At 44.7% G+C, this 23,499-nt stretch overlaps 1 protein-coding gene across 1 annotated transcript in view; it reads left to right on the top strand.

Moving 5' to 3' along the window:
- CBL (Cbl proto-oncogene) overlaps nucleotides 1-23,499 on the top strand; it is a 1,233,699-nt gene that overhangs the window by 414,445 nt on the left and 795,755 nt on the right. The window contains exon 3 of the mRNA XM_044081051.1: nucleotides 4,648-4,794. Within this exon, the coding sequence (XP_043936986.1) occupies nucleotides 4,648-4,794 (147 nt within the window). The remainder of the gene's footprint in view (nucleotides 1-4,647; nucleotides 4,795-23,499) is intronic.

Raw genomic sequence — 23,499 nt, 5'->3', positions numbered from 1 at the left:
TGTCATGTGGTACATCAACAAGCAAGGGGGAACCCATTCGTACCCTCTTTGCAGGCAAGCTATGATTTTGTGGGAGACTGCTCTCAGTTTGCACCTCACTCTTCAGGCAAGGTTTCTGCCAGGAGCACAGAACTCCTTAGCAGATGTTTTGAGCAGACAGATGGTGGATCCCCACGAGTGGAAATTGGATCCTCATGTATTTCGACAGTTGACAGTGATATGGGGGACTCCAGACATAGATATGTTCGCTTCTCCACTAAATTTCCAGTTGCCAAAGTTTTGCACAAAGATGTTTCATCCAACAGCTTGGAAAGTGGATGCTCTATCATTCAGTTGGAGCAATCTTCACGTCTATGCCTTTCCTCCTCTGCCTCTCCTTCCCAAGGTGCTCTTGAAGGTCAGACAAGACAAGCCCTCCATGATTCTAATAACTCCAGATTGGCCTCGACAGCACTGGTACCCTCTGCTGAGGAGTTTAGTACGGGAGCCTCCTTGGCCTTTGCCTTCAATTCCACACCTTTTGTCTCAGGCAGGCAATCATTTCCTCAATGTCAGGATTCAGTCCCTGCATCTAACAGCCTGGCATATTCTGTTCTAGAACCTGGAGGGTCGCAGCTTCCTCAACAAGTTTTGAATGTTATTTTGGAGGCCAGAAGGCCTAGTACAAGGAAAGTTTATGCTGATAAATGGAGGAGATTTTTATTTGGAGCAAAGCAAAGAGCTTTGATGTTTCCAGGCCTGATTTGAGTGTTTCTCTTCAATATCTTACGGAATTATTAGACAAGGGTTTGTCTTTCTCCTCTGTAAAAGTTCATGCTGCAGCCATTTCTGCTCACTATGACTGTGACCCACCATTATTCTCTCATCCTTTGTTTAAGCAATTCCTTAGAGGGGCAAAGAACATAAGACCCCAGTAGAGCTCCTACTCCTTCCTGGGATCTCAATTTTGTGTTGGAAAAACTTACTTTACCTCCTTTTGAACCTGCGACTACGTCTGAGTTAAAGTTTTTGTCTTGGAAGACTGCTTTTTTGTTGGCCATTACGTCTGCTAGAAGGGTATCTGAATTACAGGCTCTTATGGCAGTTGAACCCTTCCTGATTTTTCATAAGGATAGGGTATCTCTGCGTACTAACCCTACTTTTATGCCTAAAGTGGTTTCAAATGTGGCCTTGAACCAATCTATTCATTTGCCTACTTTTTATGCTGATCCCCAAAATAAAGGGGAGAAAGTTTTGCACACTTTGGATATTCACAGGCAGTTGCGTTATTATTTGAGCAGGACTAAAAGGTTCAGACAGTCTCAACAGTTATTTGTTTCTTTTGCTTTGGCCTCTCAGGGAAACCTGTTTCAAAACAAACTATTTCTAAGTGGATTGGCCATTGTATTGCTTTTTGTTATTCTCATCATGGTAAGGAGATTCCGGCTGGAATCAGGCCTCATTCCACTAGGGCTACTGCCACTTCTACTGCTTTTAAGGGTGTAGCTACTAAAGATATTTTGGAAGCAGCTACTTGGAGTTCAGTGCACACTTTTTCTAAACATTACCATCTCCCTCTTTATTCCAAATCTAGGGCTGGATTTGCCACTGCAGTCTTACAGGGCTTATTAGCAGCTCCCAGTGCTTTATGATTTTGCCAACCTCCCTTTACCTTTGCTTTGGGATTCTACCCACAGGTTATGACTGCAGCAATGTGAGATAAAGAACATAGTACAGTTTTGTACCTACCATAAATGTAGATGTTCGAAGATCCACATTGCTGCAGTCCAATTTACCCTCCCTCCTTCCCCTCTGTAGTTTGGAGTGGTTGTATGGTTTGGGTGGTAGATGTTGTTTGTACATGGGTTTTGGAGGTTTTTCTATTTTTGGCTGTGGCCTTTCTTTTTAGGGCCTTCTGACATCTGGGGCAAGAAAAGACTGAGGATATGACGTCGGTCATGCGCTTTAATACCATGGCGCACTGACGTCAGATCTGAGCGCCCATGACTGACGCCAGCCTAATACTTTGGTATTCAGGCCGACCGAGGACAGCGGACTACCCCCACAGGTTATGACTGCAGCAATGTGGATCTTCGAACATCTACATTTATGGTAGGTACAAAACTGTACTTTTTATATCCCACCCAATCACAGAATACAATAACTCCTATGCAGAAGTGTACACAAATTCCCTGTATAAACACTTAAGCAATTGTGTGGACTTGCTGTACTTGACTGGATTAAATTGAGGTCCTCCTGAAAAAAACAAGCCACCGTGGTGGACCTCAAGTAAAAGCAGGTTATATAACAAAAGAAGAGAACTGACTGAGCAGAGGAAGAATTCCCTCTACAGCTCGAACAAGCAAATAAGAAACTTTGTAATGTCCGCTAAAGCTATTTACAAAGCTAAAATAGCATCCTTAGCTAAGGATAATTACGTCTGAAGTCTAAAAAGGAATGCCCAGCTATGTGCCAAACTGGTAGTAGATGGGACCACTCCACTCATACTAGACTGGAGGAAATTGCCAACCTGCTAGCTGACATTTGGCACAAGCTTCACTCCCCTGTCCCCATCAGCCATACCCCAAAACATACCTGACACCAGTCCTCTGCCTAGTATCTCTAGAGATCAGGTCATATTTGCACTCTCCAAGGCCAAAAACACATCCTTAATGAGATCAGATAACATCCCAGGTTGCTTATTAAGCCATCTAAAACAGGACCTAGCAGACCCACTTGACATTCTCTTTAACCATAGCTTGAGAACAGGCTTTGTTCCAGCAGAGTGGAGAACAGCAACAGTAATCCCCTTGTACAAAGGGGGGGGGGGGGCATCAACTGACCCTGGAAGCTGTAGGCCCACAAGTCTAACCAGCATAATGTGCAAGGCCATAGAAAGAATCCTCATGCACCTTATCAACAAGGACATAGGTAAATTTCAGACTCAAGACCCTACCCGCTTTGGTTTTGTTAAGGATAGATCATGGTTATAGACTTCTTCAACAAAGTCACTAACGCCCTGGATGAAGCTAAGACAGTGCATGCTGCCTATCTTGACATAGCCAAGTTGGTCAATCCACCTCTACCAGTAGACCAGTCACCAGTGGTGTACCACAAGGATCTGTGCTGGGCCGTTTACTGTTTGGAGTCCTATATCTTGGAAGTCCAGGCTAAAATAGATGGCCTTTGGCTTACCAAGTTCATCGATGACTGCAAGCTGGGAGCAATTGAGTTCCCCAGTGATGTTAACATATTACAGGAAAGTTTTAACACAGACAAATAACTGGTGCCAGAGCCACAGTCTAAAACTAAAAGCAAAAAAGTACAATATTATCCCCTTTGGTAAAGCAGAATTCCCTGCTAATTACAGTATTGAAAGCAGCCCCTTAAGCTCAAACCCAGTGGTGCAAGATCTGGGAGCACGGATAGCAGTCTGAACTTCAACCACCAAGTTTCCACAATGGTTAGGAAAACCTTCTACAGTGTGCATTTCATAAGTAAGGGCATCAAATCGTGGTCTAAGGATGTTACAACTCCACTGTACTCGGCCCTCCTCAGACCATTAATAGAGTACAATGCTGCCTTCCGCATGTACCTCACCAGACACCTACAGCAGCTGGAGAGACCACAGAGGTTTCTCACCAAGAAAATATAGGGCCTCCATACCATGACTTATGTGAATAGACTGAAAGCCCTGTCACTGTACTCCGTGTCATTTAGTGCTGAGAGGTGACTTGTGCCTGGCATAAAAGCAGTCACTGACCTTGCCCTGATGGAAATGTTGCACAACTGCAAGTCAAATGGCACAAGAGTCACTTGCTCTAGGGATCTTAACCTAGCCTGTGACACTAACAGAACATGCTGGAGAGACAGATGTGTCTCCCAGAGATTGCTGCCACTCCGGAATAAACTTCAGTTCACATAAAGCCGAGCTCCTCACTGACCCAATTCAAGCGCAGCGTGGGCAAATGGATGGGAGACTGCAAATTCACCCCAGGGCTGGTACCCACGTTCCTCATGGACAGGGGTAGTCGGTGTTTATCACAGACTTGTTCTGCGAAGTACATCCATCTAACCAAGGACAACTGAGGCAACTCTGGATTAACATAGGACTTGTAAGGGTTTAGGGCCGCTAGCCTAGTAATCTCCTATGAACATCAGCTCACATGCACAGCACTAAACCCTGTCCACTTCCCTAACCCTTATTTTATCTGTAAACTGACAAACTCCCACTCCTAGTGCAGAAACTTTGTGCAGCTGAACGTTTCTGCATTAAAACACAAACCCACTCTTAATGCAACAGCAATCATTTCCAGTGCGGTTTACTATTGAACCATTTGGCGCACGTGTTTGTGTGTAGGTATACACATATTTTGTTCACACTTTCGCTAAGAGGGAGGAGTTACATTATTACATTACATTATTTTAACTGAATATTTTACAGGTCTCTTGATTTGAAACAGGAGAAAGTAACATTGCTTGCAGAGAGTTAATTCAATATGTGCTTTAAAACTGCTCTGTAATAAACTGTCTTATAAAGTGTCAAGAGAAATGTCTTGTATGCTGGGCAGCTAGTTTGCCTGTTGCTTTTGGAGAGTTTTCTTGTGCGTCTTCCATGAGGCTGCTTCTAATGATTTTCTAATTCATTGTATATCTTTATTTCTACAGGCGCAACCTAACAAAGTTATCATTGATATTTAGCCACATGCTGGCTGAATTGAAAGCCATCTTTCCAAATGGACAGTTTCAGGGAGATACATTTCGGATCACCAAAGCAGATGCAGCAGATTTCTGGAAAAAGGCATTTGGGGAAAAGTAAGTATCACACTGTTTACTACTTGCAGTGTCAGATTGTCTGATACAGTGATTGTTAGCACCCCCCCATTAATTTTTTTGTATTAAAGGTTCCTTCCCTTCCCTAAATTTAGTAATATTTTAAATACTGATGAAATAATTTCATTGCTGTGAAGTAAAAACCTGTTAACTCTGTTACAAAGGTTATGGTAACACATCAGAAGAGCATAATGCAAAGTTGGTTGTGCATAGCTGTGGAGGTTGGCAAATGTGACATTTTGATTCTGGTTTATATTTGTAATCATGAAGACCTTTTCTTTGAAGCAATTCTGTCAGACTCTGCAGATTTAAGTTGCTTCTTTTTTATAATGTGTCTTGAAATGCTTTCGAGCAAGCATGTGACAGGTGCAGTGGGGTGTTGCAGAAGTCCTTAATACTGTAGATTTGATGATATCCGTGTCATTATTCATCATGGATGGGTCTTAGATCTTGGAGCTGGCAACTAAAGGAAAGAACCAGAGCTCAAGCTCCTCCCCTTCCCGTAATCCCTTGCAAACCCAAAACCTTCAGATCTCATTTGGCGCGGATTTGCTAAGGACGTGTATCTTGCAGCTCAAGCTTTATTGATTCAGATAAGTTATTTAACCTTTTTCTGTTAGGGTTTTTTCTTTCTCCTTTTTATATCCTTTAGTGTTCTCTTTTCTCCTGGCTTATTTTGGCTTAGTTACGTTAGATTTCCTCCCCTCCTGATAGCTTTTAAAGTTTTCTTCCTGTCCTTTTCCCAGGCACTTTCAGTTGTTTTCTGTTAGGGGGTTTCTTTACTATAGCTCCCTTAACTAACTTCTCTTAATTAGGTAGTCCCTTCTTTGCATTGTAAAGGATGAGCAGTGAAAAACAGCATGAAAGGAAGAACCATCAGTATCTGATGAAGTCTTGTAATCTAGGACGAAAAGTCAGTATGATTTTGGAGCATTAATTATATTGAAGGCCATTTCTTCCTTTCATGCCATTTTTCGTTGCTTGTTCTTTATAGTGCTTTGGCGTTTGTGGATGTTCTTCATCTCACATTGCTGCAGTCCTTACACTTGGGTAGTCCGCTGTCCTCGGTCGGCCCGAATATCAAAGTATAAGGCTGACGTCGGTCAAGGCGCATTTGACTGACATCAGGACGTCAGGGTACAAATGCGCATGACCGACGTCATATCCTCAGTCTTTTTTGCCGCATGGTCCGATGCAGAAGCAGCATTGCAAGTGCCGGTTGGCGTTCTGAAATTTTTCGATTCCGGAGTTTCAGACCGAGTCAAAGTTGGCTAAGTACCCGTTGGGGAATATTTTAGTTTTTCTTGCCTCAATGGTTTACCGGATGTCAGAAAAAGTGAATAATTGCATTTCTTGTGGGAAACAGATACCGCATAGAGACTATCATACTTTGTGTATTCCTTGTTTAGGGCCTGAGCACGGCGTTGTTGGGTGTCGCTCTTGTGCTAGATTCAATAACGCACTATAAAGAGAAGGTTGGATTGTGCCAGGTTAGTCTTTGGGAAGCGGTGCAGTTATAAAATGCCGCCGGATGCTCCGGCCGCTTCTTCGAAGAAGCGCAAGGACAAAGCAATTAAGCCTAGGCTAGAAGAACCGTCTGTACGGACGCCGGTTCTTTAGAGGTGTCGGTGGAGCCGGTGGTTCCACGGGAGGTTTCTTTGCGTTCCCAGGGAGAGACTTTGTTATTGCAGGATGTGGCCTCTCAGGAGGCAGGGCAGGCTGAAGGGGCTTCTCAGGTTACTATACTCCCCTCCCTTCCTAGGGTGGTTAGGCCCTCTCCTTCTGTTTCCAAGGCTTCTCCCAGAGGCAGGCCAGGTTTAGCTTCAGTTGGTGTCACCCCTAGTTCTTCAGGAACTGTGCCCAAGAAGCATATGCTTAAAATGGCAGAAGATTTGATTACTTTGCTTATGGGTTCTTTGCCACCTCCTGCTAAGAGCCCTAGGGTAGAGCCTGAGCTAGGGAGTTTTGAGCAGGCTTCGGATGTTTCAGAGTCTTGACTGAAGACTTGCAGGAGTATTCTCCTTATTCTGATTCTGACGTGGATGATTCTACTCCTTCTGCTTCTCCTCCTGAGGATTTTTCTTTTTCAGAAACTCTTCATTCCATGAGGGAGCATTTTAAGTGGGAAGGTCAGGACTTCTCTGATTCCAGGAAAAGGCTTAGGGAATTTTTGTTTTTACCCCAGCATAGGCCTTTGGCTATACCTCCTGTTTTGGATGTGATGGAAGATGTTTTTACAGAGGCTTCTCTTAATCCTGATTCTTTGCCTCCTGCTCCTGTTAAACCGGATAGGTATTACAGGGTGCCTGAAGCTCATAAGTATCTTTTAAGAGTCCTAGGGCAGACCCAGAAACTGTTAGTCAGGGGCCTAAAGGTGTTAAGGCTTCTGTTGTCAAGAATCCGGTTCCTTCAGATAAAGAGGCCAGGGCTTTGGATAGATGGGGAAAGAAAGTTTATACTTCTTCCACTCTAGCTATGAGGGCTTTGAATTGCCAGTTTCACATGTTGAAATACCAAAACTATCTCCTTTCACAATTGAAGTCTAAGGTTGATGCTCTGGCGGAAGGTATTGATTGTAAAGAGTTGCTAGATTTAGTACATGTTTCTGAACAGGTGGGTAAGCATTCTTTGCAATGTGGTTTTGATGCTGTACAGACCTCGTCTAGGGTGGCTGCCACTGGGTCAGTTCTTCGCAGGCACGCCTGGCTGAGAGATCAGAATTTATCTGACCATGTTAAAACAAGGATTTTAGATGCTCCTTTACAATCTGATGTGTTGTTTGGTTCTCCTGTTGAGACAGTTTTAAAGAAAATGGAAGACAAGGCTAAGTCTATGCAGACTGTTAAAGATTTTTTGCAGGTTCAGCCTCCAAAGTTTAGTAGAAATTGGCCTACTAAGGGGTGGACGTATCCTCCTTATGATTCCCAGTCTAGGGGTAGATCTAGACGTGGTAGGGGCAGAGCTCAGGGCTCTTTCAGGCCTAGAACAGGGAGTTCTCCTGCACAGTCTTGGTGAGGGCAGGGGTCAGTCCTTTCGTAAACAGACCCAATGACCTACCTTTTCAGCTGCCAGAGCCTTCTCGTCTGGCAGCACCTTTGGGAGGAAGGTTGGCACTTTTCAAAGAAAATTGGAGTTTAATTACCCAAGACAGATGGGTATTGGATATCATACACCACGGTTACAGGTTTTATTTCCATACCTTGCCTCCTTTCAAAGGCATGCCAGACGTTCCTCCTCCACAAAGAATAGAGGCTCACAAGCAAATTTCTCTGTTACTCCAAATAGGGGCCATTCAGCGGTCCCTATGCCAGAAGTGGGCCTAGGATTTTATTCTCGCCTGTTCCTAGTACCAAAGAAAGGGAACACGTGGAGACCAATTTTGGACTTATCTATCCTCAACACTTATCTGGACATTCCCAAATTCAAAATGTTGATGTTGCAGCAGCTTTTACCTCTGCTGGGCAAAGATCATTGGATGGTAACTTTGGATCTCAAGGAGGCTTATCTTCATGTTCCTATCAGACTGAGTTGCAGGAAGTATCTGCGTTTTCGAGCTGGGACTTCTCATTATCAGTTCTCTGCATTGCCCTTTGGCTTATCTACTGCGCCCAGGGTGTTCACGAAAGTTCTGGCTCCAGTGATAGCTTTCTTCAGGTTAAAGGGAATACAGATCTAGCCTTATTTGGACGATTGCCTGATTCTGGCTCAAGGAAGGGACGAGCTTCTTCATCATTTGGATTATGTGATAGCAGTGCTAAGATGCCTGGGGTATTCTGTGAACGAAATAAAGTCCAGTCTAGTACCCTCTCAGGACATGTGCTTTCTGGGTGTGAGACTGAATACAGCATCCCAGATGGCCTTTTTGACCCCGGACAAACAAAAGAATCTTTCCCTTTACTTTCATCAGTTGTCTCATCAGTCCAGGCTGACTGCAAGGACAGTCCTTCAAGCCTTGGGGTTCATGGCATCTTGTATTCTGGTGCTTCCCAATGCCAAACTGCATATGAGGAAGCTACAATGGTATCTCAAAATGTATGGACACAGCACTGCCAGGATTTGGACACTGTCATTCAAATAATACCTTGCATTCAAAAGGAATTTTTGTGGTGGGCTCAGGAATGTCACCTAAACAAGGGACTCTCTGTGACCCGGCCAGAGGCGAGTCAGATTCTAACGACAGATGCCTCAGACAAAGCTTGGGGAGCTCATCTGAATGGAAAGTGGATACAAGACAAGTGGCCTGCCAGATTACAACATCTACATATCAACTTGAAAGAGATGTTAGCAGTCCAGTTTGCATTAATAGCTTTCAAGGATTTACTTCTTCCAGGGCAGGTGTTGATTCTAACAGACAACACAACTGTCATGTGGTACATCAACAAGCAAGGGAACACATTCTTATCTCCTGTGCAGGCAAGCTATGATTTTGTGGGAGACTGCTCTGTTTACAGCTAAATCTTCAGGCCAGGTTTCTGCCGGGAGCACAGAACTCCTTAGCAGATGTGTTGAGCAGACAAATTATGGATCCCCATGAGTGGAAATTGGATCCTCATGTATTTCAGAAATTGACAGTGTCATGGGAACTCCAGACATAGATCTGTTCGCTTCTCCACTAAACCACCAGCTGCCAAAGTTTTGCACAAAAGGTTTCATCCCACAGCTTGGAAAGTGGATGCTCTTTCTTTCAATTGGAGCAATCTTCATGTGTATGCCTTTCCGCCTCTGCCTCTCCTCCCAAAGGTACTACTAAAGGCCAGACAAGACAAGCCAAGGATGATTTTGATAGCTCCAGATTGGCCTCGACAGCATTGGTACCCATTACTGAGAAGCCTGGTACGGAAACCTCCATGGCCTTTGCCTTCGATTCCACACCTGTTGTCTGAGGAGGACAGTCATTTGCTCAATGTCAAGCTTCACTCTCTGCACCTAACAGCCTGGCATATTCTGTCTTGAGCCTTTCTTAATTTTCCATAAGGATAGGGTATCTTTACGTACTAATCCTTCCTTTATGCCTAAAGTGGTTTCTAGTGTGGCTTTAAACCAAACTATTCATTTGCCAACTTTTTATGCAAACCCCCAAAATAAAGGGGAAAAGATTTTGCACACTTTAGATGTACACAGGCAGTTGCGGTATTATTTGGACAGAACTAAAGGGTTCAGGCAGTCTCAGCAGTTATTTGTTTCTTTTGCTTTGAGTTCTCAGGGCAAGCCTGTGTCAAAACAAACTATTTCTAAGTGGATTGGGTTTTGCATTGCTTTCTGTTATTCCCATCATGGCAAGGAAATTCCAGCTGGGATTAGGCCTCATTCCACTAGGGCTACTGCCACTTTGACAGCTTTTTTGAGGGGGGTGGCAACTAAGGATGTTTTGGAGGCAGCTACTTGGAGTTCAGTGCATACTTTCTCTAGGCATTATCACCTGCCACTTTACTCTAAATCCAGGGCTGGTTTTGCCACTGCTGTTTTGCAGGGCATTTTGGCAGCTCCTGCTTCCTTATAGTTTGGCCATCCTCCCTTACCTCTGCTTTGGGATTCTACCCAAGTGTAAGGACTGCAGCAATGTGAGATGAAGAACATAGTACAGTTTTGTACCTACCATAAATGTAGATGTTCGAAGATCCACATTGCTGCAGTCAACCCTCCCTCCTTCCCTCTGTAGTTAGAGGCGGTTGTGTGGGTTGGGTTGTAAATAGGGTGTATATTGTATATATTGTACATATTTTTAGTGCTAGGATGGTTGGTTGTTGGTTTGCTGTCTTTTGGTTTTGGCCTTTATTTCTAGGGTCTTCTGACATCTGGGGCAAGAAAAGACTGAGGATATGACGTCGGTCATGCGCATTTGTACCCTGACGTCCTGATGTCAGTCAAATGCGCCTTGACCGACGTCAGCCTTATACTTTGATATTCGGGCCGACCGAGGACCTTCGAACATCTACATTTATGGTAGGTACAAAACTGTACTTTATTTTTTTTTTTTTTTTTTTTTACTTTTTTGGTAGTCCCTTCTTAGCCTTCTTTACCCTTCCCCTTCAGTAGAGAGAGCTGGTGTTTTAGTGTGTGTGTGTGTGTGTGTGTGTGTGTGTGTGTGTGTGTGTGTGTGTGTGTGTGTGTGGCGTGTGTGTGTGGCGTGTGTGTGTGGCGTGTGTGTGTGGCGTGTGTGTGTGTGTGTGTGTGTGTGGCGTGTGTGTGTGTGTGGCGTGTGTGTGTGTGTGGCGTGTGTGTGTGTGTGTGTGTGTGTGTGTGTGGCGTGTGTGTGTGTGTGTGTGGCGTGTGTGTGTGTGTGTGTGGCGTGTGTGTGGCGTGTGTGTGGCGTGTGTGTGGCGTGTGTGTGGCGTGTGTGTGGCGTGTGTGTGGCGTGTGTGTGGCGTGTGTGTGGCGTGTGTCAGCGTGTGTGTGAGTGTGTGTGTGTGAGTGAGTGTGAGTGAGTGAGTGTGAGTGAGTGAGTGTGAGTGAGTGAGTGTGAGTGAGTGAGTGTGAGTGAGTGAGTGAGTGTGAGTGAGTGTGTGAGTGAGTGTGTGAGTGAGTGTGTGAGTGAGTGTGTGAGTGAGTGTGTGAGTGAGTGAGTGTGTGAGTGAGTGTGTGAGTGAGTGTGTGAGTGTGTGTGAGTGTGTGAGTGAGTGTGTGAGTGAGTGTGTGAGTGAGTGTGTGAGTGAGTGTGTGAGTGAGTGTGTGAGTGAGTGTGTGAGTGAGTGTGTGAGTGAGTGTGTGAGTGTGTGAGTGTGTGAGTGTGTGAGTGTGTGTGTGAGTGTGTGAGTGTGAGTGTGTGAGTCTGTGAGTGTGTGAGTGTGTGAGTGTGTGAGTGTGTGAGTGTGTGAGTGAGTGTGTGTGAGTGAGTGTGTGTGAGTGAGTGTGTGTGAGTGAGTGTGTGTGAGTGAGTGTGTGTGAGTGAGTGTGTGTGAGTGAGTGTGTGTGAGTGAGTGTGTGTGAGTGAGTGTGTGAGTGAGTGAGTGTGTGTGAGTGAGTGAGTGTGTGAGTGTGAGAGTGTGTGAGTGTGAGAGTGTGTGAGTGTGAGTGTGTGTGAGTGTGTGTGTGAGTGTGTGAGTGTGTGTCTGTGTGTGAGTGTGTGTCTGTGTGTGTGTGAGTGCGTGTGTGAGTGTGTGTGTGTGTGTGAGTGCGAGCGTGTGTGTGAGTGCGAGCGTGTGTGTGAGTGCGAGCGTGTGTGTGAGTGAGAGCGTGTGTGTGAGTGCACGTGTGTGTGTGAGAGCACGTGTGTGTGTGTGTGAGTGAGCGTGTGTGTGTGTGTGTGTGTGTGTGTGTGTGTGTGTGTGTGTGTGTGTGTGTGTGTGCGAGCGTGTGTGTGTGTGCACTGTCACTATGTCTGAGAAGACATCTAGCTTTAAAAGGTGCTCCTCGTGTGGTCAGAAAATAACCCATTCCGTCTATCACGAAGAGTGTGTCTGTTGCCTAGGAGAGAGTCACCTGGAAGTTAGATGCAACACTTGTGCCGCATTCAACCTCAGGGCTATCATGGATCATAGAAATAAGCTTCTGCTTAAGGGGCTTGCTAAAGGGGGGTCCTCTACCCTTTTGTTCCCCAAACCCCCTTCTGATCCTAACAGGAAGACTTCTCCTTCCTCTTCTAAGTATTCTTTTGCCAAAAAGCTGAGGATCTCTGATCACAGATTCCCAGATCCGAGCCCAGCCTCTTTGGCTCTAGATTTGGGCTCTTCTGCCCAGAGAGCCTCATTATTCTGTTGGATCTGAGGCCTTGGAAGACTCTCTGATCTGATGTGGTGCAAACCATCTTCAGATCCAACCTGGTGGGATCCATCTACGGCGCTGGCCAAACCTTCGGATCCATCCAGGTCTTCAGATCCAATGGTTATATCGGATTCAGTAATTATTGACAGTAGCCCCTCAAGGTCTAGGAACTCTGGTCTGAGACATAGGAGTCTGTCTCCCACCTGAGACCATAGGTTAGTGACAGGTTCTCTGGCAAGGTCGGGACATTCTTATGTTTCTTCTAAGTCCTCCAGAGGTTTGCTTCCCTCAGATATGGATAAGATAATGTGGAGTTTCCTCAAGGCCCAAATTGATTTGGGCTTGTTACCATCCCTGGCTGAATTGGCTCAATTGCCAAGGGGACCCTCTCTATCCGCAGGAACTCACTGTCCTTGTCCGACCCATCTGTGTTTGGATCACCAGGATCAGAGCATTCCCTGTGAGACGCCAATGGTGTTGGGTATACATTCATTTCCCACAGTCAGGGTCCCTGGTGGGCTCTGTTCTGCTGCCCTTGGAATGGGCTGCGTCTCGGCTCTGCAAGGTTGGTGCTGGTTCCAAGGGTGGGATGGGATCGGGCCTGAAGTTTTCAGACCATTCCATCCCTTTTGGGGCCTCCAATCTGGACATCTCTGGGCTGATATCTGCAAACATCAGTGCTATGTCGGGGTCCCTCCTTCCTTCCCGGGAAGCTCCAGCTGTGGGGGAGGAGAGGTGGGAGCTTCATCCAGCCTGTTGGCCTTCCGGGCGATAGAGGACCTTATCTGGCTGGGCAGTTACTTTTCCTTCATCTCTAGGTCCTCCCCAGCCCCTTTTGACTGTGGGCGGCGAGCCCTCATCATCCTTTCAGTGTCAGCCTGCCTGTGAATGCCTTCAGATGGGCATTACTTCCCTTGGGATCCCTGCCTTTTCTGAGTCCTCACCAGAGCCAACCATGGAAGAGCCTCCTCAGAAGCGGGCATACAAAAGGAGGCACTTGGACTCACCTAGAGTCCCTCACTGAGGACATTGATTTCAAGGAGGGAGATGGGTCCCCCAGACTTTCGTCTGAGGAAGTGTCCTTTGGGGACATTCTCAAAATTCTCAAGAAAAGAGGTGGTTGGTCTTCCCCCATCCCCCCGTCTACAGAGTAATCTGTGTTTCTGAAGGCCTTCAGGACGGGCCCATCTTCTACCTGGGTGTTCCGTCCCCCCCTGCCGAAGAGCTCATACAGCTCATCGCCGACAGTGTGTGGAAGGAGTCAAACATAGTGGAATCAGTCCCTAAAAAGGCAGATAACTTTCTAAGTTCTCCCAAGGATAAAACCTTTTGGAGTAAGGGTGCCCCTGTTGATGGCATCATGGTTGGCAGCAGCTACTGAAGGAGCTCACTGAACAGAGCACCTCGATCCATCCCCAAACAGGTAGTTTCAGGCAATTGACCTCTTTGGAAAGTGCGTGTTTGTCTCCGCTACATTCGGACTGAGAGCAACCAGTTACATGGCACACTTCACCTGGCTGCAGAGGGATTTGTTGTCGAAGCTCACCACTTCCTTTTCAGAGTTGCTACCTCCAGAGAGCTGTAAATTGGTCTCTGAAGCTCTCCACTCTAACTTCCTTGGCTAATGCTTTGATGAGTTTGATCTGCAATGTGGTGGAGGCCACCTCATGAGCGGAGGGTACAGGCATTGCCATTAGAAGGCATATCTGGCTTCACCTTTTTTTGGGGTTTGCAGAATCCTTTAAGGCATACTTCACTAATACCCCTTTCGACGGGTCTACCTTATTTGGTCCCTCCATCCGAGAGACCTTGACCCACAGCAAGCAGGAGGTAACGACTCTGTCCATGGTGGGGATCTAGTTCTGTACTCCCCAATGATCCTTTTCCAAGATTCATAGGGGTAGTAAGAAACTTTGGTTCTGCAGAACTTGGTCCTCCTTCCAGGATGCTCCTCAGGAATCCTCTTCTACTGGCTTGGATAGGGGATTCAATGGCAGATGCCACCACAGAGGCAGAGGGGGGCCCGCAGGACCTGGGCTCCTGGGAACCCTTCTCAGAGAAACCTGCTCAGCACTCCTGAGGTGCTGCCCGGCTATCCTGCACTGGAGGCAGTCGGGGGGGGGGGTGACCCTACATTCTCCCACTAGCCTGGACAAGTATCACCTCAGATCAGTGGGTGTTAAAAATTATTTCCAAGGGTTACTTCATACCCTTTCTTCAGCCCCCTTCAATTCACAACTGGTTCTCGGATGTCCCACCCCACCAGAGGAATTTGACCCATCTCAAGGTCCAAGACCTTCCTCAAAAAAGAGCCATCCAAAAGGTTCTAACAGGAAAACTAGGGTCCAGAACTTACTCTCGCTTCTTTTTTGGTGCCCAAATGACAGAGGGCCTGTGTCCCATTTTGGACCTCAGTGAACTGAATCTGTCTGTCAAGAAGTCCAAGTTCTGGATGGTCATTGTTCAGTTCAATTTGCCTCTTCTGTGCAAGGATGTCTGGATGTGCTCATTGGATCTCAATGGTACGTACTATCATATCAAAGCTGGCAGATGCTCCTGCAGGAGATACCTGTACTTTCAGCTAGAGGTCAGTTGCTACCAGTTCAGATTCCTGCCCTTTGGACTCATAACAGCCCCCTGAATGTTTTACCAAATGCATAGTAGTGGTGGCAGCTCATCTCTGGCTGCAAGGTTTCCAGGTCTTCCTGTACCTGGACGATTGGCTCCTCATGGCCCCCACGAGGCATCAACTTGCTATGGCCACCGACTGTACCCTCATCCTTTTTCAGGATCTAGGCATCACAGTCAGCCTGCCCAAATCCAATCTTTCCCCGTGTCAGAGCCTAGAGTTTATCGGGGTTCTTCTGGGCACTGTGTCAGAGACTGCAGCACTTCCTCTCTGCAGAGTTCAAATTGTTTTCGACTAGGTCCATCAGTTGCTGACTGTAGATCGTTCCACGGGCCACTTAATCCTGCTAGCGCTAGTCTTGATGGCGGCAGCTATCTAGTTAGTACCGCCGGCCAGATATTGCATGTGGGTTCTACAGTGGACTCTGGTGGTTCAGTGATTTGCGCAAGTTTCACCCCATATCCATGACCATCAGGATCTCTCAGGTGTGCAGAAGTCACCTTGCATGGTGGCTTCAAGCTCAGGATCTCATTCTAGACAGACACTTCTGTCTTCCACAACCCAAGGCTACTGTGACCACGGACACCTCCCTGTTGGGGTGGGACATTTTCGGGGAAGGATGGTTCAAGGCACATGGTCCCCCATACAGACAAAATTGCACATAAACATCCTGGAGATGAGAGCAGCCCTCCTAACATTGCAGGCCTTTCAGGACTGCTTCCCTCTTGGAATTATAGCAGTTCAGACAGACAACATGGCTGTGGGGTGGGTACATCAACAAGTAGGGGGGGAACAAGGTCCTATCCCCTGTGCAGAGAGGCCATGGGAGTGTGGGAATAGGCAATGTCTTCCAGGTGCTTTCTTATTGCAATGCATGTCCCTGGCAGTTTCATCATGCTGGCCAACAAACTCAGCAGATCTATCTTCTGTCCTCACGAGTGGTCCCTGAATCTGCTAGTGGCATGTTGGATATTCGACGTTGGGGTTTTCCTTGCTGTGATCTTTTTGCCTCCCCGAACAACCACAGATGCCACAATTACTTTGCCCTGATCCCCCCAACAGGGGAGTCACCCAGAGATGCTCTGGTTCATGATTGGCCATTGGGGTTTCTATAAGCTTACCCCCCCCAACTTCCCTCATTCCCAAAGTCTTGCAGAAAGCCTGTTGCTTGAAGACGCCTCTCATCCTCTTTTACCCCCTTTTGGCCTCATCAGGTGTGGTTCTTCCTGTTTTGGTCTCATCTGAAATATCCTCCCTGGATATTGGATCCTGCCCTAGATCTAATTTCCTACCCTTGAGGGCTTCCTCTTCCCAGTCTCCAGTTTTTGTCTAACTGTATGGTTCTTTCTTAGCCTCTCAGAAACCATATACCAAGAAGGTGTATTCCAGTAAATGGAAGAGATTTTCAATCTGAGGCAGGCAATGCAATCCAGACCCTTTTTCAGCACCTATTCCTGGGAATTTGTTGTTCTTGACCTCTCTCTTTTTCATGAAGGGGCTAGTTTCTCAGTAATTAAACTCCAGTTGATGGCCATCTCTAACTTCCAATTAAATGAAAGTCGCACTTTTTCTTCCAGACTGTGCAAGGCCTTTCTCAAGGGGATCTTTCTTCTCAGACCGCCTATAAAAGATCCCTCTCCACCATGGGATCTAACTCTGGTGTTGCAGTCTTTGACACAAAAGCCCTTCGAGCCTGCAGCATCTTGTGATTTTAAATTCTTGTCCTGGAAGATGACCTTTTTTTGGCTATTACTTCTGCCTGGAAAGTTTCCGATTGCAGGCTGTCAGCATTAAGCCCCCTTTCATGGTTTTCCACAAGGATAGGGTGCGTCTCAGGACTAATTCTTCATTCATCCCTAAGATAGATTCAAAGACCAATCTTAACCAATCTATTCAGCTTCCCGTGTTCTTCCCCAGTTATTTTTCAGCTTCCTGTGTTCTTCCCCAGTTATTCTAATAAAGGGGAATGTACGTTGCATTGTTTGGATATCCGTAGATGGCTATGTTTTTATATTGAGGACTGAAGAATTTCGGAATTCGGATCAGCTCTGTGTAGCCTTCTCTCAAACCAGAAAAGGTGTGGCAAGTTACCAAGGTATTGATTTCTTGTTGGATCACCAGCTGTATTTCCTACATTTACAATAGCAGGCACTTGGATCTTTCCAGACAAGTTAAAGCTCACTCTACTAGGTCGGTATCCACACCTTCTGCCTTCTTGGCTAAGGTTTCTTTGGATGAAATTTGCACTGTTGCTACTTGGTCTAATCCCCACACCTTTGTTACACATTATAAGTTGAATTTGATGTCTAGGAACAGAGCTTCCGTTGGTTCTCTATGCTCCGGCATATCCTTCCCTGAGGGCTCCCAGGGTTCATAGTAGATGGGGACTCTGACCCATCTGTGATGATTAATGACAGATAGCATCAAATAGAGTTATGTACTTACCATAACTTGGAAATCTGTGTTATCCAATGTCAGGATTCATCACATTCCCACCCTCCTTCCCCCTTCCTTCTGGAAGCTAAAGAGGGATGTCTTCCCCTGAGGAGTTTTCAGTTCTATAGGCAGTCCAGACTGCCTTTTTTATCCAGCAAACTCGATCCGAGGGTTATGGATCAGTGAGTGATTATGAGAAGGGGAGGAGCTTGAGCTCTCTGGATCTGTCATTTAGTTGCTGGCTTGGATCTAAAGTCGGATCCAAGACCCATCTGTGTTGAATCATGACACCGGATAGCAAGTACATAACTCTTTATTTTTAAACTGGCATGACATTGTCGCTGTAGGTGAACCATAACATTTACAGTGAAGTTGGGCATGTTTCAAAACCAAGCTTTATAGCAGTATTCTCTTCAAAGCCATGGTTAAATCAGTGAGTCTACTCGATTTTCACAAATTTCACAGATTAAATTATTGGAAGTTGGAAGCTTTCAATTCAGAGAAGCAACATGGTCAGGGTTCAGAGATGGTTGACAGCTATAACATTGCATAGATGCTACTGTGCAAACATATTTGTTTTGAAAGAATGAGGGCATATCTTTGAAATTAAAGCGGAGACATGAGGGGAAGTTATTTAAAGAATTTACCCAGTACCGTGTGATAGGAGCAGACGGATGGCTAGTATTTTATTATAAACCGGCTGATGTAACATATATGTGGAAGTAATGGACATTTAAGTGGTAACTGTGAAAAAGATGTGTATGTGTGTGTGGTGACGTTTAGATGTTGGTAACAAGATTGTTTTAACAAAAACAAATGTTTACTGTGAAAATGCAGGGCAGAAAGTTAATGCCTTTTGGGTAACAAGGGGAGAGTAGAAAAAAATAAAATGAAAATGTAGGCAGCACTGTAGTAGATAAATGTGAGGAATTATTATTGTATAGATTTCTCCAAGGGTAGAAAAGAAAAGGAAAAAGGAATGAGGGGATGTGTAGGAATATGCTGTCATAAAAGAAAGGCAAGATGGTTGAAGTGGGAAGAAAAATTTGAGAAGTTGGTAGAGGGACAAAATGATTAGTACGATTTGTTGTGAAATATCAAAATAAGAGTTCTAATCTCTGGGTTTTTTGTATGGCTCTCTGAGTAAGGGAGGGACAATATTAAAATTGTTAGCACTGACAAGAGGACCACAAGAGGAGTTTAGGAAAACAGAAGCAACACAAAAAGAAGAGGAACATTGACAAGAGTGAACTGTAAAATGTGAGAGTATTATGGTCAGTGGTGTTATTGCAGGGTTTCCATATTATAGGGAGATCTGTAGGATGTACCAAGAAGTATGTGGTACAAACATATAAGGAAGTGAGCGAACAGAAAGGTGTGTGTGTCATGAAAGGAGATACTACCAGCCCGGCTGTCTGGAATTTTGTAAATTGTCATTTGTGAATATAAACATGATTTGTATGCTTGTGTTACAAATGTATTGGAACTGTATGTTTATGTGTATATCAAACTGCTGGTACAGAAGTGTGTTGAAAAGGGTTTACAAAGTACTGAGCTTAAAGATGTCTCCACAATGTACCCTACTGGAAAAGAACAGAAATGTATATACACTATTGTAACTGTTTAAATGTATATGTCTTAACAGGGGGAAACTGAAACACAATAGGTTAATATCAGAAAAATCACTTAAATTAAATTACTTTATGGCCACGTAATAAAAGGATGTCGTCTTCCAGATTCAGTGCAGTAACAGACACAGTGTCTAGAACTAGAAGTTTTTTTGTGTTGTCTTGGAAGTGTTTATTTTATGACTTCCAGGACCTGCCTTAGATCTAAGAAAAGCCTCGTCTATGTATTTTCACAGCTACATGCTAAGTGCTACCAGCTGCATCAAATAGGGGCTTTACCTGGGATAGTCAGATGACAAGAAGTGATGTCATTCTGCAAGCTATCCCAGTGGTAATATTTGAGATATTAATTTAACAACTCTCTGAGAGAGATTGTGTAGTCTGTATTTTTCTTTGACCTAACAACATCAGCTGGAAGACCCACTCACCACATCTGCCGTGCTTGCTCTGTAAGTAAGTTAACTAGGATGTAGTAATTCTCTAGATATTTTCAGGAATATAGCAAAGCTTAATTTAGATATTTTTCTTTGAGACTGTCCTGCAATGTTGTTTTAAATATTTCCTGTTATTTTGAACTCTGTTACTGTGACTGTATACAGAGTGTTGTTGTCTTTCGGCATTTCCCGGTTAGGGGTCGCCACAGCGGAACTCCGGTCCGCTAATGATTGGCAGTAGATTTTTACGTGCTGGCTTGCCGGGCCTAACTCACAACCTTCAATGAAGGAACGCCCATTCACGCATGTCGCCACGCAGAAGACGCTCTGAGAATCAAACGGGCAACGTCTAACTGTGAGGCGACAACGCTACCGCAGCACCACCACCGCAGTGATTGTATACAGAGTGTATTGTTCTTTTATTAAATATATTTAGACCCATCATTGTGGTTGTTATTTGTAAGACATATTTAAGTTCTGACAGTACTTGTTTATTTTTGGTGACACTGTGGGCCACTCCTAATAGCCTTACTCTTGGTCAAACTACAATTTGTATTGATAGAACATTACACAGTAAGACTGGACACCCTTAAACGGCCTTAAAGTAGCTGATAGAGTTGGCTGGTGACAGGAATAACTACATTATAGTCTGGGCAGAAGGGGGGCATAGCTAGGAAACCTGTGCCAGCCTTTCCAGGTGTGTGTGTGTAACTCAAACCTCAGTGTGTGTGTCGTATACTTGGGCAGGGACATGAAGGACTGATTGGACACTCAGCTGAGATCTCAGCCCTATAACTGTGCCAGTTGAGTCGTATTGGGGATCTGGAGAAAGAGGGAGAAACCAGCCTCGGGCTGACTGTGGTCTGTGTGCGCTGTTAAGGGCAATTGCTCTTGATGCAGAGAGCTGCATCTGGAAATACTGTGTGTACCTGTCATCCTCCTAATGTATGTCCCCCATTGGTATTAGTGGGGAGAATTGAGGCTCCTCGATTACTGGGCCAGTGGTGGGGCATCACAAGGGTCATATGGTAAAAATGCAAGGAAATCATTAATTTAGACAACATATTGGAATGTGTTAAAGAATTTTGAGGATGCCCTTCCATATCACTGTTGCAGTATTTATCACCTCTGGGATCTCCTGCCAAGGATAGCCCAACATCCAGCCAGTATACCAAAGCCTTTATAACCCTAGGGATCATCATAAGTCAAGACATATGCTCTCCGCGCAAGCATAGGGCCTAAAAGTGATGTATGTCGGTTTGAATGCTCTTCTCATTGCCATTTATATTGAGCCACTGTCTTTAAGATAAGTACCCCACTGGGGTTTTATTTCTTGCATTGTTCAGTGGATTACATGTCATCCAAGAAAGGGAGAGGTCAGTGTGGGAGGCAGATTCTTCATAAAGACTACCAAAACAGGTCCCTGTTTGACTTAGGTGCATCTCATGACCACACTAGGTGTTCAATCTATCAGACGTTTGTACTCAAGACTTTGTGTATTTGCCTTTCTTCACTTTCAATTTATCTTGAGAACCAGGGTCTCAAACTTTTTGCCCAAGGTACCATGGCAGTATCTGCTCTCCCCTAGGTACAGCTGCTTCTGAAAAAGGTCAAGAAGTTTAGGCCCAAGTCTGCTGCTGCCCATCCTCCACCAAACATCTCATGAGGTGAGTGAGAACCTTCTGCCACAACCTTCTCCGAAGCCAGCACGGAACCTGCTTCTTGCACTTCCTTGGAGGCCTTGCAAATGTCTGCCGTGGAGGTTGAGTGTGTACCATGGCTGATTATTTCTGTGGGGCATAGAGGAATTCCTCAGATCCTCATTAGGGAAGAGGTGCTGGGTACCTTAGTTGAATCCAGGCAAGGGTCCAAACCTCTGCGTTTTGTAAGAGTGGAGTTTCCAGTGAAGAAAAGCAGAAGACTAAGCATGTGATACCAGCCTCTAGGGATACACAAAGGGAATATCAGGACTTCAGTGCCATCAGGGCATTGAAAAAACCTTGAGTTGAAGCCTCCTCAGGGTTTTCAGTTCCTGCACCTCCTTGGTGCTCTACCCTTAAAAGAGCTAGGGACCCTGGAGTCTGGATGAGGATTTTGACTCGGAGGCTGATTCCTTAGCCAATTCCTCTTAAGTCCATTCACCTTTATACTGTGGTTCTGAAGAGGAGGAATCTGTCAGCCCTGATTCTCCCTTTGAGAAGCGTTCCTTTAGGGACACAGTCCATACCTCTCAACCTCTTAGCACAAGAACTTTGGACAAAGCCTGACATAATGGGGGGACAAAGGCTGAGCAATAGGGACACATTTTAAATATTGCTGCTATAAACTTAGAAAGTTGCTAGAATAACAGGATTTGTGTCCGCATGCATTTTCTGAAGGATATGAGATCTGAAACTCAAATGCATTTCATTATTTAGTCACTTTAATCCTTAGATCACCCTAGTGATTTGTCAAAAAACACAATTTTTATGAGGAGCAGATCAAAAATGAGGCAAAAATCTGTACAATTGAGAGGTATATGAGTCAGTCCTACGTATGGTGGAGCATTTCAAATAGGATTGCTGTCAAGTATCAGAAGTCCAGAAACGGTATTACGAGTTGCTGTAAATGGACTTTCCTAAACCTTCAGCTGTTTCCTTCACTGTTGGCTGTTCTTAGATACTTTTTCTGCTGCTTTCCTGACTCTGGATTCTCACTCTCCAGCCTCCAAGAAACCTAATAAGTTCTGTAAGGTGCCGGACACATGCAAGTTTTTGTACATGTGCCCTTCATCTGATCCTGCAGTGATTTCTGTATTCCTTCTTTGGCCTCTAGGTTTGAGGTCAAGCAGTTTCTTAAAGGCATCATTCATATTAGACCCCCCCCCCCCAAGAAAGCCCATTCCTACTCCTCTTTGGGATCTTAATTTTGCCCTTGAAAAGCTGATTTCAGGCTACTTTTGAGCCAAGCTAAATTCAGGCTACTTTTGAGCCTGCTTCTGCTTTGCAGCATTGCACCGGGAAGACTTTTTTTTTTTTTTGAACCAAGAAGCATATTTATTACATTATCATGTATGACATAGTCTATCTTACATTTATATAAATGAAAACAAACAAAACTTGACGTAATTTCAGTTGCAAATATTATACATTATAAATCATATTGACACAATTGTAGTTGCAAACATACATAACTTCAAACATTTTATAGCTCATTTAAATCCTGCCTTCTTTTAAACCTTGTTCCTCCTCTGCATTTATTATTCCCACAGTTTCTCAATTTTTCCAAAGTAATTTGCTCCTACCATTTTCTAAAGATCCAAATTCTAGTTTTATCTCTTACTATATTTGCTGCTTCTAGTAGTGTTTTAGACTTTTATTTCCATTTTCTAGTAATTGCTTTTTTTGGCAGCCACCGTAATTACTCATCAACGTCTTACCATGTGTAGGCAGCTCTGATTCTGTAACATAGCTCAAAAAATTATTTTGTTAGTTACACCCAGAATCTATGACAGAGCAGCCTGCAGGGCATCTTTAAACTCTACCAACCCATTACACTCCTAGAAAATGTTCCCAGTTTACCTCTCTCTTCCCCCTCACACCTCCAGCATTTGCTGTCTACCTGAGGAAAAATTATTTGGAGCTTACTTGGGGTATACAAATACCTATGTAAAACACTTCCCAGCAAAGATCCTAAATCTTCTAGACGTTCCATATTTGGGAAATACATACATGTATACCTCCATTATTTTTGTGAATTGCTTATCCAATCTCTCTTCCCAATCCTTTCTAATATCCTCCTGATTTTTATAGTTTTCATGCAATATTTTATATGCTCTACTAATTATTCCTTTCTTAAGAGCAGATTATTTTCTAGATTC

This window comes from Protopterus annectens, chromosome 8.part0, assembly GCF_019279795.1.
Source record: "Protopterus annectens isolate FY-2018-M chromosome 8.part0, PAN1.0, whole genome shotgun sequence".
Taxonomy (NCBI): Eukaryota; Metazoa; Chordata; order Ceratodontiformes; family Protopteridae; genus Protopterus; species Protopterus annectens.
Note: the sequence above shows the minus strand (reverse complement) of the source record. Positions and strands in the feature narration are given on the sequence as shown.